This window comes from Chiloscyllium plagiosum, chromosome 20 (assembly GCF_004010195.1).
Source record: "Chiloscyllium plagiosum isolate BGI_BamShark_2017 chromosome 20, ASM401019v2, whole genome shotgun sequence".
Classification (NCBI taxonomy): Eukaryota; Metazoa; Chordata; class Chondrichthyes; order Orectolobiformes; family Hemiscylliidae; genus Chiloscyllium; species Chiloscyllium plagiosum.
The window spans coordinates 25,755,394-25,778,241 of record NC_057729.1 but is presented as its reverse complement, the minus strand read 5'-3'; the positions used below and the strand labels follow the sequence as shown (position 1 = coordinate 25,778,241).

Below are 22,848 nucleotides of genomic sequence, written 5' to 3'. Positions count from 1 at the left end.
ATACAACCCAGCCGCTTCACTCTGATATGCTGACGCAACAATGGCAGCCAGGGATACATTTGACAGAAAACTTTCAATTCCAAAAGGGAACTCGCTTTGTGTCTGTTTCCCAACCGGGACCAACTGATACAATGTTCAGGAACTAAACTGTCCTCCTCTCGTAAGGACATCGCGTCTGTGTGAAGGGAGGGGACAGATGCTCGCGTTGGATTTGTGGGCGGAACTAAGGCTGGACGAAAGTCTTTAAAATGGACATAGGCAGCAGGAAGTCGAGCTGTTGTTTGCCCAAAAGGGAAAGGGGAAAAGTCATCTGGATTTTGCGTCCCTGAAACTATCACACTCACTGGGGGAGATAAAAAAAAATTAGTCCGGACATGGCACACAACTCAACAAACAATGTACAGATATTCAACAAACCCAGGGTAAGAAACGCGAACAGACAATTGAAACTTTACCGGGCAGACAAACTGCTTACGAGCCAAACTGTCATCCTCTTTTATGCGTTTTGGTTACATGAAGTTAAATAATAGTTATTGAGCCAAAGACGGGTTGTGGCTTGTTTGTAAATTAACATTTGATTTTGGTCCTGGATTACCTTGATGTCCATTTTTGTTAGTTACTGCCGGAACGATTCAAAGGATATACCTTTCCTTACACAGTCACCTTTTAGACTCGATCGGAGCTGTTAACTTTAGTTTGGACATATCCTGTTTGTCCAATGATCAATGAAAGTCATAGAAAACGAAGATCTCGACTAATCGATTGCAATCGGAGTGAGGTGAATTTGTCCTGTGCGATTCCCTGTACTTATTGAATGTATATGCAGCACATTCCAAACAAAAAGGTTAGGTCTGTGTGGTGTTGAACATTAAGACAATCTGGGATGAAGAATTGAGAAGGAATGTGTTGCTTGCAGCAGATTAAGGGAACGCTTTGGCATCGGTGCACTGGCGGGGACCCTCCACTTCTCGCAGTGAAAAGTGAAATGCATTACTAATGGGACGGAATTAATTCTTGGCTCACTGAGGTAGGATTGATGAGTGACAACCGTTGAACAATGTGAGCCAAGATGTTTCTATGGCATGTCTTTTTCCAGAGCTGACCTGAACGGGATTTTTGGGTTGTGCAATGCAGGGTGTATCCTGAAACAAGCATTGTTGCAAAATCACAGAATGCTATGGCAATGTTTTGTTTTGTCTTGTTTCACATGTATTTATTTTAGCACAATTTTAACTGATTTCAGAATAATAATGTCAAGGGTGAAATTTGTTTAAGCCGGATTAAGGTCGGATTTTGCGCGCTGCTGCTGCTTTAAGCGCCATGAGCCAGTGAGAGGGACAGCGTTAAGCTGCAAGCACTATTGGAAATTGGAAGCTTGTCTTTTATGGACCAGGGAACTCCGTCTTCTCTGACTCAGTTTAAATGCATCCCGCATTTCAAGTGTTAAAAGTGCCCCAATTTGGTTAGGCAAGACGTCACCGTCTCCAAACTCCCAAGTCTAGTCGAGCTATCTTTTGCCTTGTCTCCAATATTTTAGAAGGAAACAATAGTTATCAATATACTATTTTTTAACAAGTGTTACGAGTAGTTCCCGGTTGAAGCTTCCCAATTTATTCCAGTTCTGGATCTCCCAAATTCTTAACCTCCAGGGTGAGGGGTAATTAACTGATACAATTATTCATCTGCCCTGTCGTTGGATGGAACAGGGTAAATATAACAATGATCCCTTGCCTTGCACCAGACCAAACGAAAGTTTTAAAGGGAGCTAATTTAACCAAGCTTTCTTGAGTTAATTAAAGGGTGAGTTTAATAGTGAAGAAATAATAGTGCAACACATCAGTGATCAGTGATGAGTGCAAAAAAAATTGATATGACCAATCACTAAGTTCTGTGACAAGAGATGAGAACTATGATGTGGAGGAGGTGGTGTTGGAACTGGGGTGGACAAAGTTAAAAATCATACAACGCCAGGTTATAGTCCAACAGGTTTATTTGGAAGTACAAGTTGTGGAGCGCTGCTCCTTCGTCAGGTAGCTAGTGGGGCAGGATCATAGGACACGGAAATTTAAGTAAAACATCAAAGTATCATACGACTGACCTGATGTATTGAACAAACCTAGATTGTTGTTAAGTCTTTAGTTACTCAGAATAGGGATGCAGGTTTTGATTGATTAATACGTAAATCCCAGAACTTCTTTCAAGTCACAATCCCGAGGAACTCAAGTTTTATCAGTATAAAACAAAGTGACATCTCAGCTCAGTCAGTGCGTTAAATGTGTGAGGTTAGATTCTGTCAGACTGATTCTATTTCCAAAGTAGGAATTTATAAAATGTCACAACAGACTCACTGCCTACAGATTGTGTGCTTTTTGAATAAAATATCGGCATATGCAAATTCACCCTGGACTTATATGTGTGTGTGTGTGATGGAGAGAGGGAGAGAGGGAGAGTGTCACTTTTTTTCTGGAATATTCCTTAAGAGTTAATGATGCTACCTCATTGGAAAGGTGTAATTTATTTACTCCCTAATTTACTTTACAGCAATGAAAATAACAGGAAGCTTTCTGATTCAAAGTCAGGGTTTAGGATTTGAGGGGAGGAGCTGCTGGCTGACTGCCTGTATTTGTGATTTTGAGGCACTGACCATATTTTTACTGGTCTGGTGAACTAGGCAGAGCTAAATGGGAATCATGATGCACATCTCCTGATCCGGCCTTCTAAATTGGAGGTATCCCTAATACTTACAAGATTAGAGTGTGTCATTGGTGGGGAGAGAGGTGGGGGGGTAGGGGTTCCAAGGGTGACAGTTTTTTGTGAGGCTCAGAGGAGCAATTGTTCCACAACCTGACCAAGCATCCTTACCTTGACTGAGTTTAGACTCCACCATCTTTTGGACTGGTCAGAATGTATATGGTGCACACTCCAATGAAATCATGCATAAAAAATGGATGTGGAATCCTAGGGTTTGTTTATTAGAAGATAGCTAGCATCTGCCATTTTAGAAAACCAGCAATGTATCTATTTTAAGATGTCACCATCTGAGCTGTTTCTTGGCGTTGAAGGGATGGCATGGCCTCCATCCCTATTCTGAGGCTGTTTGTAAAATTATAATGCTGAATGATAGTGAAAATTCACATCCTATTTCTGTAAGGGCTCTTTGATTCTCTGTTACGTAGAAGGTCAGTGGATTAAGGTGTAAGTAGCATGTGACAAATACTCTTCCCACTGAGGATCCCTTGGGTCTCCTGATGAAAGTCATTGCACCAATGCTGAGGGTCCAGAGGATGTCAATTCCAGCAATATGTCTGTCAGAATGTATGTGGTATAGAAAGAATGCTAATGACCTGACAACCATGGTTGTTCATTTAGACTACCTATTCCTTTATCTGTTATAAAATGTTGTTGCCAAGTTCTACACACATTTGGTCCTAATACTCTCAAGTCTTCCTTATTCTCAGTTCCCTCCATTCTCTTGACCTGCTGGAACCTTTTTATAGTCCAAAACATGATCAGTTTAGGATTGTGTAAACAAGATATTGTGGAATTAATAGTATAATACAAGGGTTAAAATAAATGTCCCTGTATTACTGGCTACAGCTGGTATATACAAAATGCAAACCATTATTAGCCAGTTCACTGATCCAGTTAATTGTAGAAAAATAGGAACAATTAACTTTATTGTTTTATGATTAAAGTTCATGATCTTTGCACTTATTGTTATGCATTTTGTGATTTGTTGCAAATTATTTATCACCTAAAGATATTGTGTACATCAACAAACAAGATTAAAGGTCACTTGAAAGATTTGAGTATGAGAATGGCAGAGAAGCGCACTTTATTTTATGCAGTTCATTGTTTGAGTTGCATAGTACTACCTATAGTTAGGCAGTACCATATTTAGAATAACAAAGTAGGAATCGCACATCTAAAGAAAAATCTTTTTTTTGTTACAGGTGGAGCTTCATCTTCATCTTGATGGGGCTATAAAACCTGAGACAATTTTATACTTTGGCAAGTAAGTTGCTTACCTGATTGTAAAATCAAACCAGTCTTATTCATATTTGTCATGTGGGTTGAAATATATCTCAATATGTTGGATTCTAATTTAAAGAGCAGGAGTTCTCAACTTAGGCCTCCTTTCCCTCTTCTACAAAACCTATGCACTAGCAATAATACTTTGTCTATATGGATGCTTAAATTCATTTGCTTCTCCACAGCTTCTAGGCTTGCGCTAAAATATATTTCATTTTGCTATTCTTGGATCCAAAGTGGAAGTCCTCACCCTTTCCCACACTGAACTCCATTTCCTTTGGATTTCTGACCGTAATAATGTAGGAGTGTGAAGTTCCCTGAAATAAATCCATGGGAAGCACTGTTTGTTACAACATGCTAATCAGAATTCATTTTCTTTATCCATGTTCTCTGTGTTGTACTTACCAAGTGCTTACTGACCCATAGTAACAAAGTTAGCTCTAGATCTTGGCATGTTTGTTTTTTTTCCAATAATCTCTTCGGCACAGAGATCAAATGATTTCTGGGAGATTGTATAGACATAATCCATAGACGCTGCCCTATTCAGCATGCCTCAAAAAATGTGACTACATTATTCAAACATGACTGACCTTTCACAAATTCATGCTGACTTGCTTTGATCGGCTAATGCTTGACCGGGTGTTCAGTCAGTCTGTCTTCGATGAATTCCAGTGACTTAGAGTTACAGAGTCATAGAGATGTACCGCATGGAAACAGACCCTGGGTCCAACTCATCCATGCCAACCAGATATCCTAACCTAACCCAGTCCCATTTGCCACTACTTGGCTCATATCCCTCTAAACCCCTCCTATTCAGATACCCATCCAGATGTCTTTTGAATATTGTAATTGTGCCAGCCTCCACCACTTCCTCTGGCAGCTCATTCCATACATGCACCACCATCTGCATGAAAAACTTGCCCATTAGGTCTCTTTTATATTTTTGTCCTCTCATCCTAAACCTATGCCCTTACGTTCTGGACTCCCTCATCCCAGGGAAAAGGTTTATTTACCCTATCCATGCCCCTCATTTGCCTATAATTGATACATCTGTAGCCCAATAGGTTCTCCTACCTCCCTTCTTTGCATAATAAAGTGACATAGTCATTTTTTTAAAAATCTAAGAATCCAATTCCTGAATTCAGAGAGATTTGGAAAATCATAACTAATGTGCCTGAAATGTCCTCATTATTTTTCAATATCCTTAGATGAAGATAATCAGGTCATAGAGATTTTCTTTTCATAAATTCCACTATTTTCTTCATTGCTATCATTTTAATCCAATTAAATGCACTAAATTCTTCCTTTAGTTCATACTGTTACTTGCACTTCTGTACAATTTCACCAGATTTTGTACTACTTGACTTTTAATAAAGAAAACAGTGAATAATTATCAAAATGAGTGCTGTTTTAATTTTCATTGTCACTTAGACTGTTGAAAAACTACTTTAATGGATTTTCTGATTTTAACTAATATGAAATGATTCACTCAAATATATATAGCCAAGTTTATTGACATTCTGTTTTGTTCAAACTGTGTGCATTTGTATCACAAACAGTATGTTATAGGTGAAGGACCTTGAGGAATTTGAAGATGACATGATTCCTGATGACAAGTGAAGCGTACAATATGCCATTATTCATTCTTCTCTCCTTGTGTGAGAGAAAGTGTTATATTCTTCCTGCTATTCCCAACAATAATGTTACGATATGAGGTAAACCTTTCAGCTAATTTAAACCAGACACACAGGAAACCTCACCTTTCACTGTAATCTGTTAAATTTTAAGTGGCAAAGAACTATCACAAATATCACAATTTAAAGAAAAAATTTAACAATTTAATTTCTTAACAACTATTTACAATTCCTTTCTCTTAAACCTATTTTTATCTTCCCATTGTACAATACTGGTCTGTTAAAAACCCTGATTAAGATTTACAAAAAAAATTCAAATTTCAAAACCTGCCAGCTGTTGGATCTTCTCTTCCTCCGTAGATTTTCCTCTGTCGTCTTTCCTTCAGTATTCTGCTTCACAGGTCTTTCATATGTCCAGGTAGATTTTGAAGAGCTACTTGGCTAGCAGTCTATACGGATTTGTTTTCTTGGCAGTTCTTCCCCTAATTGTTCAAAATATCTGGTTTTATACCCCCAAAAATCAGATTATTTCATTGGTTTAATGCCATCAAAACATTCTGGTTTGATTTTGGTATCTTGGGGTACACTTTAAACTGATTGGCCAAATTTGAATTTGTTGTGTACCATGGCAACTCATCTGCACTATTGGTTTCCACAGTCAAATGTTACATTTTAAATTGTATCAGCACATTCTGTGCCTCTCTAAGTGTGTGCCAGCTTCCAAAGTCACATTGCTTTGAATGCAATCAGAAGTATACACATTTTTTGGTGGTAGATATGTGGACTGGAAGACAATGACCAATATATTTCACAGACATCCCGATTCCTATATATCCAGATTCCTAACAACAGATTTGCTGATTGAGAAAAGATTTTGGAGGGATTATTTCAATTTGAGGTTAGTGTTGTGTAAAATGTTGGATGGCATAATACTTACCATGGTCAAGGATGTTTTAAATTTACTCACATAAATAGCCATTCTTCAATTGCCCTTGAGAAGGTGGTGGTGAACTGTCATCTTGAACTGCTGCAACCCCTACATTGTAGGTAGATCCGCAATGCCTTTAGGGAAGGGAAAACCAGGTTTTGATCCAGTGACGGTAAAGGAATAGCAATATATTTCCAAGTCAGAATGGTGAGTGGTTTGAAGGACAATGTGCAGGTGGTAGTGTTCCCTTGTATCTGCTGCTCTTGTCCTTCTAGATTGTAGTTATAATGGGTTTAGAAGGCACTGCTGAAGGACTTTTGGTGAATTTCTGCAGTGCATCTTCTAGAAGGTACACACTGCTGCTACTGAGAGTCAATGGTGGAGGAAATGAATGCTTGTGCATTTGGTGTGTTTTATCCTAGATGGTGTGAAGCTTCTTGAGTTGTTATTTGAGCTGCACTCATCCAGGCAAGGGGAGAATATTCCATTGTACTTCTGACCTGTGCCTTGTAAATGGTGAACAGGATTTGGGGAATCAGGAAGTGAGTTACTCACTGCAGTATTCCAAGCCTCTGACCTGCCCCTGTAGCCACTTTGTCTTATTGTATTATGTGGTGAGTGCAGTGGAGTTTCTGGTCAATGGTAAACCCCAGGATGTTGTTAGTAGGAGATTCAATGATAGTAACATCATTGAATGTCAAGGGGTGGTGATAAGATTGTCTCTTACTGGAGATTGTCATTGCCTGGCATTTGTGTGACGCACATGTTACTTGTGAAGGAATGAATATTGCTGCTTTTAAATATGGACTACTTCAGTATCTGATGAATCATGAATATTGCGGGATCATTGGTGAACATCCCCATTTCTGACTATATGATGGAAGGAATTTTGATGATGAAGCAGCTGAAGATAGTTGGGGCTAGGACACTGCCCTGAGGAACCCCTGCAAAGATGTCCTGGAACTGAGATGACTGACCTCAAAAAACCACAATCATCATCTTATGTGCTGGGTATGCCTCCAACCAGTGGAGAGTTTGCCCCTTATTCACATTATTCCAGTTTTTGTAGGGCTCATTGATGCCACACTCAGTCAAATGTGGTCTTGATGTCAAAGGCAGTCATTCTCATCTCACTTCTTTAATTCAGCTCTTTTGTCCATGTTTCAACCAACGCTGTAATAAGGTCAGGAGCTAAGTGGCCCTAACAGAATGCAAACTAGGAGTTAGTGAGCTGATCATTGCTGAGTAGGTGTTGCCTGATAGCTCTAATGAAGACACCTTCCATCACTTTACTGATGATCGAGAGTAGACTGATTGGGCAGTAATTGGCCAGGTTGGAGTTGTACTGCTTTTTATGTACAGGACGTACCTGGGCAAACAGGGTGAATAGGTTGGCTCTGGTAAACATAGGCATCAGTGATCTTTTTAGACGCTGTTGCAAGTAGAGACTGTGAAATCACACAGAGATTCCCAGCTCACTGAAATGACCTGCTAACAAAAATATTTAAGGCTAGCCATGTCCTTGTGGTCTACCAAGATGGAATTGCCACCCTGTCCTTGCGAACACAAGTTCTTAACCAGCAGCTGGCATTGATGCAAGATGATGCCTTGGGTCATCCTTTATCACCTTCTGGGGTTGGGTTGGGGGAGAGGAGTGGGTCATTAGGATATTAAATGACAGAGCAGGCTTGAGGGGTGCATGCTCCCATCTTCTATATGTCTATGTTTCTACACTGAGCCTTGGTCATTTGCAGATAGCTGCGTCAAAATCTGGATTTTCAATTCTCCACCTACCTTCCTCTTTTGTGCGGGATTTTCTGCTGCTGTTCACCTCTCAGGAGGTTATGCAGTAACCAGGGGCAGCTGCTTATCAGATTGGGCGGGCAGAAATGATTTTCTCTGCTGTTTTCTGTGCCTGTTTACTTACTGCAATAGCACTATACAAAACCAGCAGTTTTACCTCAGCCATTCGTTCCTAAACTGAAGCTACCTATGACAAAAGTAAAGGAAATAGCACACGTTATTAAATGCCATTCTATGGCTACACAGAAGGCAGTATGCAGTCAGCCTATGAAGTCAAATGTAATGCGCCAAGAGTAATGTAATTAATCTTGGGTAATGTTGTCCATAAAATGTCCATGATCCCTTGGAATTAGGCGGCTGTCACGAGATCCCTGCCCACCCCCTCCCATCCAGCAAACCTCATGTCTTTGCATACCTTTAGCCCATTGGGAAGCTGAAGTTTTATTGAGAGTTCCTTGTCCTCTTGAGTCTTGTTGATCTCAGACCACAAAGTGGCGATCAGTAGGCACAATGTATTCCTGATGATGACTTCTCATACACATACCAAAATGTGTATGTTCTGTGGTAACTTCCACAATAACTGTCAAATGGAGGCAAATGAATAGCATTATTTAATTACTACAGTCATAATGACCGCAGAAGCCCTGTAGTGCCTCACATTTCAACATTACATTCTGCCCCCTTGGAAAAGTATATTAACTTATTTCTCCCACTTTGGATGTGCTATTTCTCACATTGAGCCCTTCTGATGCAGTTGATTTTTAGATCAGTACTTTGAGGTTCCAACTTTGGAGTTTATCATTAGTGATCTGCAAACTGTGTCTGTGACCCACAAATTACTCACTTTCTTCAAATGTTTATTCTGTTGTGATCCATGTGCCCCTTATGATCCTTCACTGTTCCCTCATTTTGGTTAAGCTCCTTTACATACCTATTACTATGGAGAAAGTGAGGACTGCAGATGCTGGAGATCAGAGCTGAAAAATGTGTTGCTGGAAAAGCACAGCAGGTCAGGCAGCATCCAAGGAGCAGGAGAATCGACTTTTCTGAAGAAGGGCTTATGCCTGAAACGTCGATTCTCCTGCTCCTTGGATGCTGCCTGACCTGCTGCGCTTTTCTAGCAACACATTTTTCATACCTATTACAATGCTTGCTTTATCCTGGTGCCCACTGTTCTCAAATGGCCTATGCATCCTTCCCATATTTAGGCCAGAGTGACCATGATTTGCCTTAATAAAAATTGAAAGAACTGTGGATGCTGTAAATCAGAAACAAAAACCGCAATTGCTGGAAAAGTTTAACAGCATTTATGAAGAGAAATCAGGACCTGAAATGTTAAATCTGATTTCTCTTCAGAAATGCTGTCTGACCTGCTCAGCTTTTCCAGTGATTTATGATTTGTCTTAACTCTTGCTGACAAGGATGTAGTATTTTGATGCGGGCCTGTCGCCCCCATTCTTCTGACGCTTGCATGTATGCTGCACTGTTTCCTACTGACCCAAGCTGCCTGGTTTTCCCTCTGTTTTAAAGTTACCTTTCAACCAAAGGCTGCTGGCTGTCCCTCTGGGGTGAATGCTAGCACCCTGATATGCTCTGGCTAATGTTTCTGTTGCCTAATTGTGTGGATGTAGATCCAGGGAAACATTACCGGCAATGACTGTGAGGTCACCTGTTGCTATTGTAATGATTCTTTCTAAAATAAAGAGAATGATAGTTGGCGCAGGCATGAACTCACCTAAACCCAGGGCAGAGGGTCCAACTTGACAGGTGCCTGCTTGGTTTTTACTATCCAGGTTTTGAATCATTAAGTTTCTTAGTTGGTGAGAATTTGGGGAGGGAAGGCTATGTGATGGGTTGTGTAATTAATCAGATGCAAATAAGTTACTCACCATCTTAGGAAAGAAGATTTAATTAGGAAGGTCACCAAACCCGACACATTACCTTTGATTTCCCTTCACAGGTGTTGCCAGACCTGCTGAGCTTTTCCAGCAACTCCTGTTTTTGTTTCTGATTTATAGCATCCACAGTTCTTTCAGTTTTTATTGAGGATTGAATTATGAAAATTTAACTCAATAGTGAGTTTCTGATTTTTAGACTGTCCCCCAGTTTAAGTTACACTCACCATTATTCTTGCCACCTTGGGGGTTTCGTTGCATTTGCTTACATCAAAGTAATATGCAATGTTATTGAAGGGCAATGGTTGAATGAAATTATCTCAAAATTCCTTGATGGCAAAATTCAAAATTAGTTAAATAAATTCCAATTATGGTTTTACAAATTTTAGAAACTTTTTTCTTTTGATCTGTGTCGCTGGAGGTGCTAGTAACTAGGTTTGAACACGGAGGGAAACAGATCAGGCAGAGCTGAACTTGTTCCAACAGAACAAAAGATTTTGTTGCTTTGAAGCTATGTGCAGAGTATGCTTTTGTAAAGGACAAGGAACATTTGTTATCAGACAATCGATGTAGAAATTGAATGGAAGATTTCAAAAAACTGTATGTAGAATATCTGGAACTGTTTACATTGGATACTAGGTTATTTGACCAGTTAAGTGGACAGCAGAATATAAAAAAAGCTTCTGAATTAGCTTTCTAATCTGGCGAAATTCAAACAGGTCTTTAGAAAAGCATTTTTGGCAACAGCTCAGATATTTCGCTGTGAATTCCAAATTTTGTATGGGTGGCTAGGTGAACCAAGACTATCCAGCATAAATCAAAGTTTTGTGAAGGTTAACTTTCAGGAAATGTATTCTCCAATTAGAAACTCAACATGCTGAAGGCTTGAATTAATGAATGGAATCACATGGCCTTTTAATATGTTACTGTCCATCGACTTAACATCTATCAAATTATTGGGAGAAGGAAGAAATAAAACTGCAAAATTGCATATGACACTCAATGGGTGATACTTTTTGATTAATTAACATAAAGTGATTAGGCTTTATATTGAAGGTGGCTAATGCTGATGCTAGTTTAAGTAAAGCAAGGTCCTAATATTCGAATATCACTTTGGAAGTGATTATAAAAAGAGGTTTACTTTTCTCCTGTTATTTCGGTCTCATTTTCTTATTTTAGGCAAGGAGGTACCATTTCCAGAAAAATTGTCGAAGGTTGTGAAAAATGATTGTATTTATTATTTTAAAGTCAATTTGTTATTTTAAATGAAGGTAGAGATCAGTAGAGGCGGAAGGGTGCTTTAGCGTTAACCATGGTATGCTCCAGTTGGATAGAGGGGGCCTGAAGAAGGGCCTGTGCCCGAAACGTCGAATCTCCTGTTCCCTGGATGCTGCCTGACCTGCTGTGCTGTTCCAGCAATAAAGTTTCAACTTTGATCTCCAGCATCTGCAGACCTCACTTTCTCCTAGAGGGGGTCTGGGGAAGACTATGTATCCCAATTGGCCAGCCTATTGATTTCTGGTTTTAACCGAGGACAGAAGGTGCCTGGATTGGAATTTTAAACAAAGTAATTAGTCTATATAGCTGCATAAAGCTTTTTAACTTTGACGGCTGAGGGCCAGGTTTTCTGTACAACTGAATACACAGCAACTTTACAGTGGTGAGATTGACTCAAGGAGGTGCCTGTTATGTGCTTGATGAGCCTCCATAATCCTCTTCATGGCCTCCACATGGTTTAGATGGCATAATGTGTGAGAAAATTTAGAATTGTGCACTCTTGAAAATGCTCTGACAGATCTGCTGTTTGTGCGCAACATGAGTAAAATTTTGTGTCCCAAGGCTTTAGGAAATAATATTGTATTACTAAGGGTAAATGTTTTTACAGTTTTCCGTAACTAGTCATCTTTGTAATCCCTCATGCCCTTCTTGAAATGTTAGCCCACATCCAGGCAATGTGCTCACTGTTCAAACAGATACTAATTTGAAAATTGTGTAGGAAATTGCAATCTGGGCCAATGTTACTGCCATCACGGAGTTATGTTAACTTAACTTACTCTGCCAAGTTTATGTATATAGTTAATTGGAAAGCATGCATTGTGTAATGGCTATTATCATTGATACAATAAATAAACAATGTTATAAATATAAATAAATATTTTATACAATATCAGTGAAAACTCTTAAAATGAAAGTTTTCCCATCAACATTATGTTATTTCATTGGAGGCAGTTCAAAGACATTTCACTGACCTAATTCCAGGGATGAAGGAATTGTCTGATAAAGAAAGGTTGAGAAATTTAAGCCTGTTTCCAGATGAATTCAGATGATTCAAGCCAATATTTTTGAAACAGATAAGATATCCCAAATATGAGGTCTCCATTTAAGATGGAGATAGAGCAGTATTTCCATTTCTGAGGAGTTTGTTGATCTTTGAAATTCAGAATAATGAGAGAAGTTGGGCATTGCTTTAATGTTGTTTCTGAAACGGTACATTGAACATTGCAGCTTCTGTTAGTTCTGTGCTAAAATGTGAGCCTAGATTAGACAAAGTTTCTTCGATGTGACAAACCTTTTACATTGATTTCAAAATCATGTTTTGGATATTTTTAACCCATTGGTGCCACTTTTATTAGATTAGTTGGACTGATCTAATGGATCAATCACTTTATTATGTTGGGATTACTTCTCATATGTAGTGCACATCAGATGGATAGAGTAATTAACAGGAACACACTATGATATCCATAAAAGGAACTGGTTTCATGCTTGGGCATTTGGTTTTGACAGGCAATCTGCAAATGTATCAACACTCCATATGTCCACCTCTCAGTTTCTCCTTTGACCAAGGATTTGTGCATCCCTTCTAATAGGCCATACTTTGGCTTGGAGTCGATTTTAATTTGATGAAATTCTTAAGTCACTTTTTGAAGTCAGTCATGTAAATTAAATATTGTTTACCTTTGTACATTTTTGCAGAATTTTATTTAAGGGAGAATGTTATGAAACTTGAAAGGGTTCAGAAAGGATTTACAAGGATGTTGCCAGGGTTGGAGGGTTTGAGCTAAAGGGAGAGGTTGAATAGACTGTGGCTGTTTTCCCTGAAGCATCAGAGACTGAGGGATGATCTTATATAGGACATGAATAGGGTGAATAGTCAGGTCTTTTTCCCAGGATAGGGGAGTCCAAAACGAGAGGGCATAGGTTTAAGGTAAGAGGGGAAAGGTTTAAAAGAGACCTAAGGGGCAAATTTTTCACGCAGAGGGTGGTGTGTGCATAGAATGTGCTGCCAGACGAAATAGTGGAGGCTGGTACAATTACAACTTTAAAAAGCATCTGGTTGGGTTTATTATAATAGGAAGCGTTTACAGGGATATGGGCCAAATGCTGGCAAATGGGACGAGATTGATTTTAGGATCAGTCAGCATGGATGAGTTGGACTGAAGGGTCTGTTTACATACTGTACAGTTCAATGACTGTATGTCTATATAACCATAACAATTCTTCCAACTGTATTGATCACATCTGTAAAATAGTATTGTACAGTGTGATTGTGCCATGTTGCATATATTATGATGTCAAAAAGGATGTTTCTATTTCACCCCCTCGCACCCATCTGTGAAAGAAAGCAAACCTCTGACGTGGCATTTTCTCCCTTAGAGTGAGGTTACAACAGGAAAAAAATGTCCCTGTGAAAATTGTCAAGCTTAGTTAAAATATATGGCTACTATGTTACTTTTTTTCTTGATATCTGAATCAAGTAGTATACTTCACATAAATCTATATTATTGATTATGATTATTAAAATTGTGGAACTATCTAAGATGGTCTGGGCATTTGTCTGAAGTGATGCTTTTTCCTTATTTGTAGAAAACGAGGTATCAAATTGCCAGCAGACTCGGTAGAAGGTCTTATGAGCTACGTTGGATATGATGAACCCCGTAACCTCACTGAATTTCTTGAAATATTTAGCTATTACATGCCAGCTATTGCGTAAGTGAAGATACCATCTTAATATTTCCGTTTGCTTTTAGTTTTGACTGGGTAAAAACAATGACTGCAGATGCTGGACACCAGATTCTGGATTAGTGGTGCTGGAAGAGCACAGCAGTTCAGGCAGCATCCCCCACCTCACCCTGGTTCCAAACTTCCAGCTCAGCACTGTCCCCATGACTTGTCCTACCTGCCTATCTTCTTTTCCATCTATCCACTCCACCCTCCTCCCTGACCTATCACCTTCATCCCCTCCCCCACTCACCTATTGTACTCTATGCTACTTTCTCCCCACCCCCACCCTCCTCTAGCTTATCTCTCCACCCTTCAGGCTCTTTGCCTTTATTCCTGATGAAGGGCTTTTGCCCGAAATGTCGATTTTGCTGCTCCTCGGATGCTGCCTGAACTGCTGTTCTCTTCCAGCACCACTAAACCAGAATTTAGTTTTGACTGTCCAAGTCCATAAAGCAAATAGTGGGTTTGATCTGAATAATGTGCCACGGTATGTAACAAAGAATACTGTTTCAGTTGCGTGTTACCAATTACACAATAGAAAATCACTATGTTTTCAATTAAGGAAATTGAAGTCCAAAGTCCCATTTTTAACTTCAGGCCAACAAACTGTCCAATTCTCCATAATAAGCCTGGGACACTTTAATTCAATCATAATTGCCTCATTCCTGATGAAGGGCTTTTGCCCGAAACGTCGATTTTCCTGCTCCTCAGATGCTGCCTGACATGCTGTGCTTTTCCAGCACCACTTTAATCAGTTTTTATCATGGCTAACCCACCTAACCTGCACATCTTTGGTGCACCTGGAGGAAACCATGCTATCTTGGGGAGAATGTGCAAACTCCAGACAATCACCCAAGGCTAGAATTGAGCCCAGATCCCTGGCACCAAGAGCAACCACCTGTGTCTTCGGTGACTTTCAGAGTTCTTTGAAACTATGGACAGGGTAAAAATAAAATCTGTGACCATTAAAACAATGACTTAAGAGAAGATGTCTGCAATGTTGGACAGCAATGATCTGTTTGTGGACTTTGGACCTTGGAAGGGAATTAAAATTTTGCTAAGTGTTGAGGTCCTGGTTGGGACTTTTAAAGACTAAACTGATGACACAGAGCAAAACCTGATTGTGGCAGCAAATGGAGAGGGGAAAATTTAGTTGTATTGAAAACTGTAACCTGAAAGTATCAACTAAATATTTGGACAAGTATTTGAAAGATTTTAAACACTGCATTCAGATTCAAGAAGCTATCAAATCTACAGATTATCTTTTACAGTTTTGCTTGCATTTATTGTTGCTTTATATTTTCAGATAGTCATTAGATGAAATGTATGAAGAGACTTGATACTTTCCCCTTCAACAATTACCATGTATTTTCTATTTCTCAGTAATTTGCTAGTTTGCTCTTGAATTAGAAGCAGTGTCATATGCCTTTAAATGTACTTTCTCTTTTTTTTATCCTTTCACTGACATCAACCTATCTTTGCGTCTTTATGCTATGTTTGCAAAATAAATTGTACATAATATAACAAATAATATTTGAAGCGACACAATTAAATTGTGCTGAAAATCTATCATTTTAAAATGTCAAGATTTGGTGTTGAGTTTTGAGTTCTTTCATTTGAATTACTGTCCTGTAATTTTCAATTCACCAACAGTTATGTAGTTTGCAATTGAAATTTGCATCCATGTAGATGCCTGTGTACTTCTTTGTATGTGAACTCTATTAATGTGACTGTACTTTATTAATTAAAAGCACTATGTACTTTTTCCATTTCATTACCAACATCAGAGTGCTCAAAGTTTAATCATCAAAGTTTGTAAAATAGAAAACCAATTGTTGACTCTTAGAGTATGTTTAGTTTTTTAACCAATTTCATGCTGTATTGATATAAAAATGGTAATTGAAAAGTAAAGGTCAATAGGAAGACAAAACAAATGGTAGATTCTATACAAAAGCATATTGTTTATTACATTTCTTCAACATATCCAGATGTGGACAATTTGCAAACAGCCATGTCCTGCAAACCTCAAGCGTTGAATCTGAGAGAGAACCAACTCAGAAAATGCTAGAGGAACTCAGGGGGTCTGGCAGCCTCTGTTGAGCGAGAAACATAGTTAACATGTTGAGTCCACTATGACTTTTCTTCAGAACAGATTTGCTTTGAATCTTATTGGGGCCTTAATAATGCAAACTATGTTGAGAAATCTGGTAAAATCACGAGAAGTCCCATGATGCCTTTCTCAATATCAGAGCAACCTGTTGCATTTTTTTGACTGCGTTCTGGATTTTGAGAAGCGATTCTTGCCAGGGAGTATTAAGGGGTGTATTGCTAGTTAACAACCTTGTTAACAGCAAGTCTTGCTTCATCAATACAGCTTTCTATCTTAGCATCCTTTGCGAACAAACGAGAGTTGACAATTCTAGATATGGAAGTCAGAGTGGGTATCCGGCAACTTCAGCTCATTGCTTAGACCAGAAATGATGTTGCACCAGTATCTCAAGGTTTGCTCCATGGGCACCCTGTATAATAAGCATATTGCCAGCCTCTAACAGTTCGCATGGCACATTTCTGATCCATTGACAGTACATTTCTGCACCTCAGGGTGCATTGGCAACTATCACTGTAATGCTGCTGCAAGGAATGTGATCAGGGAGATGCGTCCATCTCATGGACTGGACTAGGCTGCAACTCTTGCCTGTTTCTGTGCTGTTTTTGCACTCCCTCACTTTGAGTCGACATGGATGTTCATGGAACTACAGCTTTGCCTTTTTTCACTTTGGCCCTCAGTTAGAGACGTGAGGCTCACAGCACTGCTGTACTGCCATGCCATGTACCACAGGCCCAAATTCGGACAGCTTGCTGTGGTTGTCAGTAGCCAATAGTTAAGTAAGTCAAGAGTAGCATTTGATACCAGTCCAGGGGATTGGACATGGTCAGTCTGCTGCTTGGGGTAGTCATTTTTAGAATGCTGCCCTTGTGAAGGGTCACATCCGAATGTCAGGCATTCAACTGACTGCCATGTCTGGGGCAAATATCAGGAGTTGCGCAGGGCAACCACAGACTGATGCTGCTTGTCTGGGTTCATAATGGCTTTATAAAGACTGCGCCGGTGCCAGTGCTGGGATATATGGCAATGGCGAGTTGCTCTGGGAAGACCAGGTAATAGAATGGAGCTAGAATTGGACAAGATTCTTGGGGTGGAGTAGATTGTTAAGGTGGCTTGTTCAGAGAGATTCAGTGAGAAAACTCACCAGTCTCAATGAAGCTGACAGCCAAAAAAGGGAAATTTAGCCCCAAGTGAAATAATTGATCTGCTCTTAGTGTGTAAAAATAACGAAGTGTTGGAAACAATTGAAACTCCTAAAGGAAAAGGAGACATTTATTTGGATAGTGCATAACCATACGACAGTTACCTTAACTCGTCTCATATAGAATTATTTTGAATCGAAAATATTGATTAGTTTGTACTAAACAACACGTTGCAAGTACTGATCAATAATCATATGATTTGTTTATGGTTATTGTGTTTGGAGGAGAAATGAGCAACTAACTGTCTCTCAGAAGCAACATGGAATCTTGAATGGCAATTGATAAGTAGATATGAAGCAATTAATCGAACACAGCCTTCCTTCATTGTTAAAGAGTGACATTCTGGTTTAAATCCTCTGCTCCTGTAATGGATCACTGCATCTGCGAGGGAGCCAAGATTCTACCAGTTGTCCAGCAATCAGCAACAGAGTGCAGCTTTTAAAGGAAGGTCAAATCATTTTGTTGTGATTGGAAGCTGTTTAACTGGCAGTGAGATATTATTTACTGGAAAGAATACAACATACGGTAGTATTTATAGTAAGTGTAAACTTAAAGAATGTTTTTTATCACTGAAGTTATCATTTACGTTTGGTTGTTGAAGCAATGTTCTCCTCCTCATTGCATAAGTTAAATGCATTCAGATCCAACTGCCAAGTCCATCTGGGTCATTCCTTCATTGTTCAGGAATTGAGCTAACAAAATAACAGGCATTGATGGGCATAAATGTCTTCTTAACCAACATTGATGTGAGTGAGCCACTCTGAGTAGGAACTAAGAAACAAAAGAGGGAAAAAAAAACTGAGCGTGTGAATTTGAGTGTGCGCTTTACTGATTTTATTGAGATACACGGTCAGCTGTTTTTGTGTTGACAGTGAAGACATTCTTGCACTAATATTGTTGTACTGAAATAAAGTATGTTCATGGTTGGTAATTGAATGAAAGGTTCTAGTGCACCCTATGTTTATGCTTAAAAGTGAATTCATACTGTAACTCTTTTTGCTCTTAACTTAATTTAGTATTTTCCTCTGTGCAGAATAGACTCCATAAATTCAGCTCTGAATGTAGTAAAGTATAAAGCTGCATTAAGTGTTCAATAGCTGAGAGGTTCATTTGAAGCTTTCCCCATCCTCTGTGACAGGGAACTTTGCTTTAGCGCACAACCTCACAGGTGCAATGTCACTGATAGTGTTGCATAAAATCACAGAATTATTACAGTGAAGAAGAAGGTCATTTAGCCACTCATGTCTCTACTTGACTGGCATGTCTGCATTCCATCACTAATACTTCAGTTATTTGCTGTATTGGTACATTATACACAAGCCAACCATTGCAGGCTATTTTTGATAAACAGAACTTTGCTTTTCCTTTCACTTGAAGTTGTCAGGATTTACACTCATATGTAGCTCAACTTAATTTTTCTTTTGGAGTTGGCGTTAAAAGGATTTTAAGTCATCGGAGGATCTTGCACAATTCTGTCTTCACATGACTGCAAAGAATGATTACCCAGGCTGATTTTATTGGTTGTTTTTTTTTGCTTTGGTGGCATTGTTGGGGGGGGGGGGGGGGGGGCGGGGGCGGTGAAAACAATGAAAGAATGCTAAAGTCAATTGTACAATCTATTACAGTTCCTGCTGAGCTCAGCGGACTCACTAGAGTTTAAATCTGGGATCCCCCGATCTGGTTTGTTCCATTCACATTGCCTGTTGCTTCATGATAATGAGCCTTGACAAAAAGGTCAGAACTGAAGATGTTTGCATTAGGATCACTCACTTAAAACGTCGGGTGAAGATTACATTCTTGAAGTTCAATTGTACTTTGATGTTTTTTGTGTTCTGCATTTAGTTTAAAGATTTTGAAATCCAGTGCCATTTTATTTTTCAGCTGTAGTTAACTTTGGAACTAGAGTCCAATCATAATTGTTGCTGCCAAGAAATTCATATTCCTACTCATGTTGCACAATATGACCTTTCAGTGCTAAATATACTCTTTGATGCTAATAACTGTCTAATAGCTCAGAGATAAAGTCGCCAGCTGAAGTGTCCTAAGACCTTGTGCCTTGTGCTCTGCTGGTATTTAATCAAATATTTATGAATTTTGCTGCTGATTCCGAACTGAAGATGTTTGCATTAGGATCACTCACTTAAAACCTCGGGTGAAGATTACATTCTTGAAGTTCAATTGTACTTTGATGTTTTTTGTGTTCTGTATTTAGTTTAAAGATTTTGAAATCCAGTGCCATTTTATTTTCCAGCTGTAGTTAACTTTGGAACTAGAGTCCAATCATAATTGTTGCTGCCAAGAAATTCATATTCCTACTCATGTTGCACAATATGACCTTTCAGTGCTAAATATACTCTTTGATGCTAATAACTGTCTAATAGCTCAGAGATAAAGTCGCCAGCTGAAGTGTCCTAAGACCTTGTGCCTTGTGCTCTGCTGGTATTTAATCAAATATTTATGAATTTTGCTGCTGATTGATTGATTGATTGATTTGATTTAATTGATCTATAGAGCTGCAGTTTTCTGATAAGATATCAATTGTATGCAAGGTCCTGCTGGTGGCACATTTGTACAATGGATTATCTCCTCCAACTTTGTGCTTTGGCTTTCAACCCTTGGATTTGCTATGCTGACCCTTGGCAAGATGGTAGAAAATGCAATAGGATAAGAAAATAAGCCAATGCATCTTTTCCTAAATGCTATTTTCCAATGCTGCCAGAGAATATTGTGTGCAGACATAAAATAAAGATAAAATTGGGCATATTTGGATTACCATTATGATTAAATAGCATGAGGGCCTGCTAAATAATGACCAGGTGAGGAGCTGTTGCATGTCAAAACTGTGCCAGTAAAGTCTTGAGAGATGTGAATTGGTAAGGAAAATGTACTCCAATTTATGGCATTTCTGGAATTTGTGCTCCCAGTGAAACTCTAAATTGGTGCAAGAATCACAGCATTTTCACCAGATTCATAAATCCATGCTTTTTGTAAAATAGTTCACCAATGGGAGCGTATGATTGCAAAATTGCTCCATTAACTCAACATAATCAAAGGCAAAATGACAGGAAGATTAAGCCATTTTGCACATAACATTTTTAAAATACTAATTGTTTTTTGTAAGACTAATAATCTGAGATGCCCAAAATGTATTTGCAAGGTGGTCGAATGCCTATTCTCTGTCCAGTCCACATGTTGATGGAATCTGAAGTACTCTCTGGTTCTTTTAGGCTATCATCAGCATGGCACTCAACATTGACTTGGCCACTTTCTGTGCTCAAACATAATCAGATTGGAGAGTGACTTCCTGACAGTATGTGGTAAAGTCAGATTTAAACTTGGGTGAATGAACAATAACAAGCTTTATGGAATGTAAAATATATACAAGAAATAGGAGGAGTAGATATCTATGGAACCCAACAAATGCAGGTTCCAATTCCTTCTAATCTGACTATTGCTATGATTTTGCTCCTTACACAAATGCTCAAGAGCTATTCTTCACTCTCTTTTTCTTCCGTTACCATTCCGTGATTCTATGAGCTGTGAATGGTAAGTGTCAGTATGTGTGATTTCCTGAAACAGAACAATCTTTAAGCTGACTGTTTTTGAACTTCTCATTCGTAGAGAAGTCATGAAAGGCAATCAATTAAGAGAAGTGTAAGCTTGCAAACAGTTTTTCAAAATTAATAAAGATGACAATTGGAAACAGATGAATAGATTTATGATTAATGCAAGTTTGTGACACTAAATCTTGGGTGTTGTTTATTGTAAACTTGGAACTTCATTACAGAATGCAGTTAATAGTTGCCAGATATTATTGATTCTAAATGTTTCTCTATGTCGTTAATTAACTCAAGTTTTATCAAAGTATTGTCTGTCACCATTTTAATTGTGGCAAATAACAAGCATAATATTGTTGTTCATGTCTGGCTACTTTTTTAGCACTTACTCTCTCCCATTTCTGCAAGAGAATATTAACATTTTTAAAAACGGAAAAGGTAAAGAAAGTGTAGGTCCTGTTTTGATCCATTGTTAGCCCTAACTCTTCTTTAATCACCTGTACGCATATATGCTAAACAAGTGCCCAGGACAATACTATATACATGTGAAAATTTTTTGGATTCATGTGCTAAGCCCTTACAAGATCACAGTTGGTTCTGCTGCAGTGCAAGACGAACATTATTTCCTCATTCATTCCAAGTTGTCAGATAGTTTTTTTAAAAAAAATACTCCAATGAAACCTAGCCTATACGTACTATTAATTTATTGGTTCATGCTCAATGTTCAAGATTTTAGAGAATTTTCCTGAAAATAATCCTTGATCTTTATTTTATTTTCTTGTTGCAAGCAGTGGAGACAGAGATGCTGTGAGAAGAATAGCCTATGAGCTTGTGGAAATGAAAGCAAAAGAGGGTGTTATATATTTTGAAGCAAGATACAGTCCTCACCTATTTGCCAACTCCAATGTTATTCCCATTCCTTGGAACCAAAAGCCGTAAGTATCACCTGAAATATAATATATTGCCAAAATATTAAAATAGAATTCTTAATGTATTTTATATATTCTTCTGCTATTTACCGTTTATATATTTTAAAACCTCTTTACCCCAGTTACTTTTATTGATTAAACTTCACTTTGTGTTTCCACTAACAAATCACCAGAAACTTTAGATTTTTAAAAATTTGTTTCATAATTCCTCTGACCTTCTCAAGCAAGATGTGACCAGAAAGAAGGTGAGCAAACTTAATGTTGTTCACAGTTCAGTGTCCAAAACTTAGCATTCAGGACAGATGAAAGGACATGCCTAACCTGAATAGCAGAAAGAATCTTTCGAGTACTAGATTATACATTAAATTGTTGCATGTTTATAGTTTTCCAATTACTTCATTACATTTGAGATGTAAAAATCCTTTTAATAAAAGAGTTAATGCAATGTTGTAGAGCTGGCCTTAGCTCTGCAGTACGGGATACCATTCTTGTGGGGGAGTTAATACTAATGTAGTGTAGCATGGGACATAAAAGTCAGTGACAGATACAGGTGTTTACAGTTGAGTGCAAGCATTTGCTCAGCAATAACCTACTCACTGTGATATAGTTTGGGTTCTGCCAGGACCACTCAACTGCTGACCCAATTATAGCCTTGTATCAATTGTGAATAAAAGAGCTGAACTCCAAAGGTGATGTGAGAGACACTGCCCTTGATATCAAGGCAACATTTGTCCACATGTGGTTCAAGGAGACTTA

At 38.7% G+C, this 22,848-nt stretch overlaps 1 protein-coding gene across 4 annotated transcripts in view; it reads left to right on the top strand.

The window, feature by feature from the left end:
- Positions 1-218: 218 nt before the first annotated feature.
- The window catches only part of ada (adenosine deaminase), a 59,046-nt gene continuing 36,416 nt past the window's right edge, over positions 219-22,848 (top strand). Inside the window, exons 1-4 of one of the 4 annotated variants that reach the window (XM_043710313.1) lie at positions 219-422; positions 3,954-4,015; positions 14,160-14,282; positions 21,952-22,098. In XM_043710313.1, coding sequence (XP_043566248.1) covers positions 375-422; positions 3,954-4,015; positions 14,160-14,282; positions 21,952-22,098 — 380 coding nt within the window. In that variant the 5' untranslated portion in view covers positions 219-374. The remainder of the gene's footprint in view (positions 423-3,953; positions 4,016-14,159; positions 14,283-21,951; positions 22,099-22,848) is intronic. The other 3 variants (XM_043710311.1, XM_043710314.1, XM_043710312.1) reach the window with 3 other exon arrangements.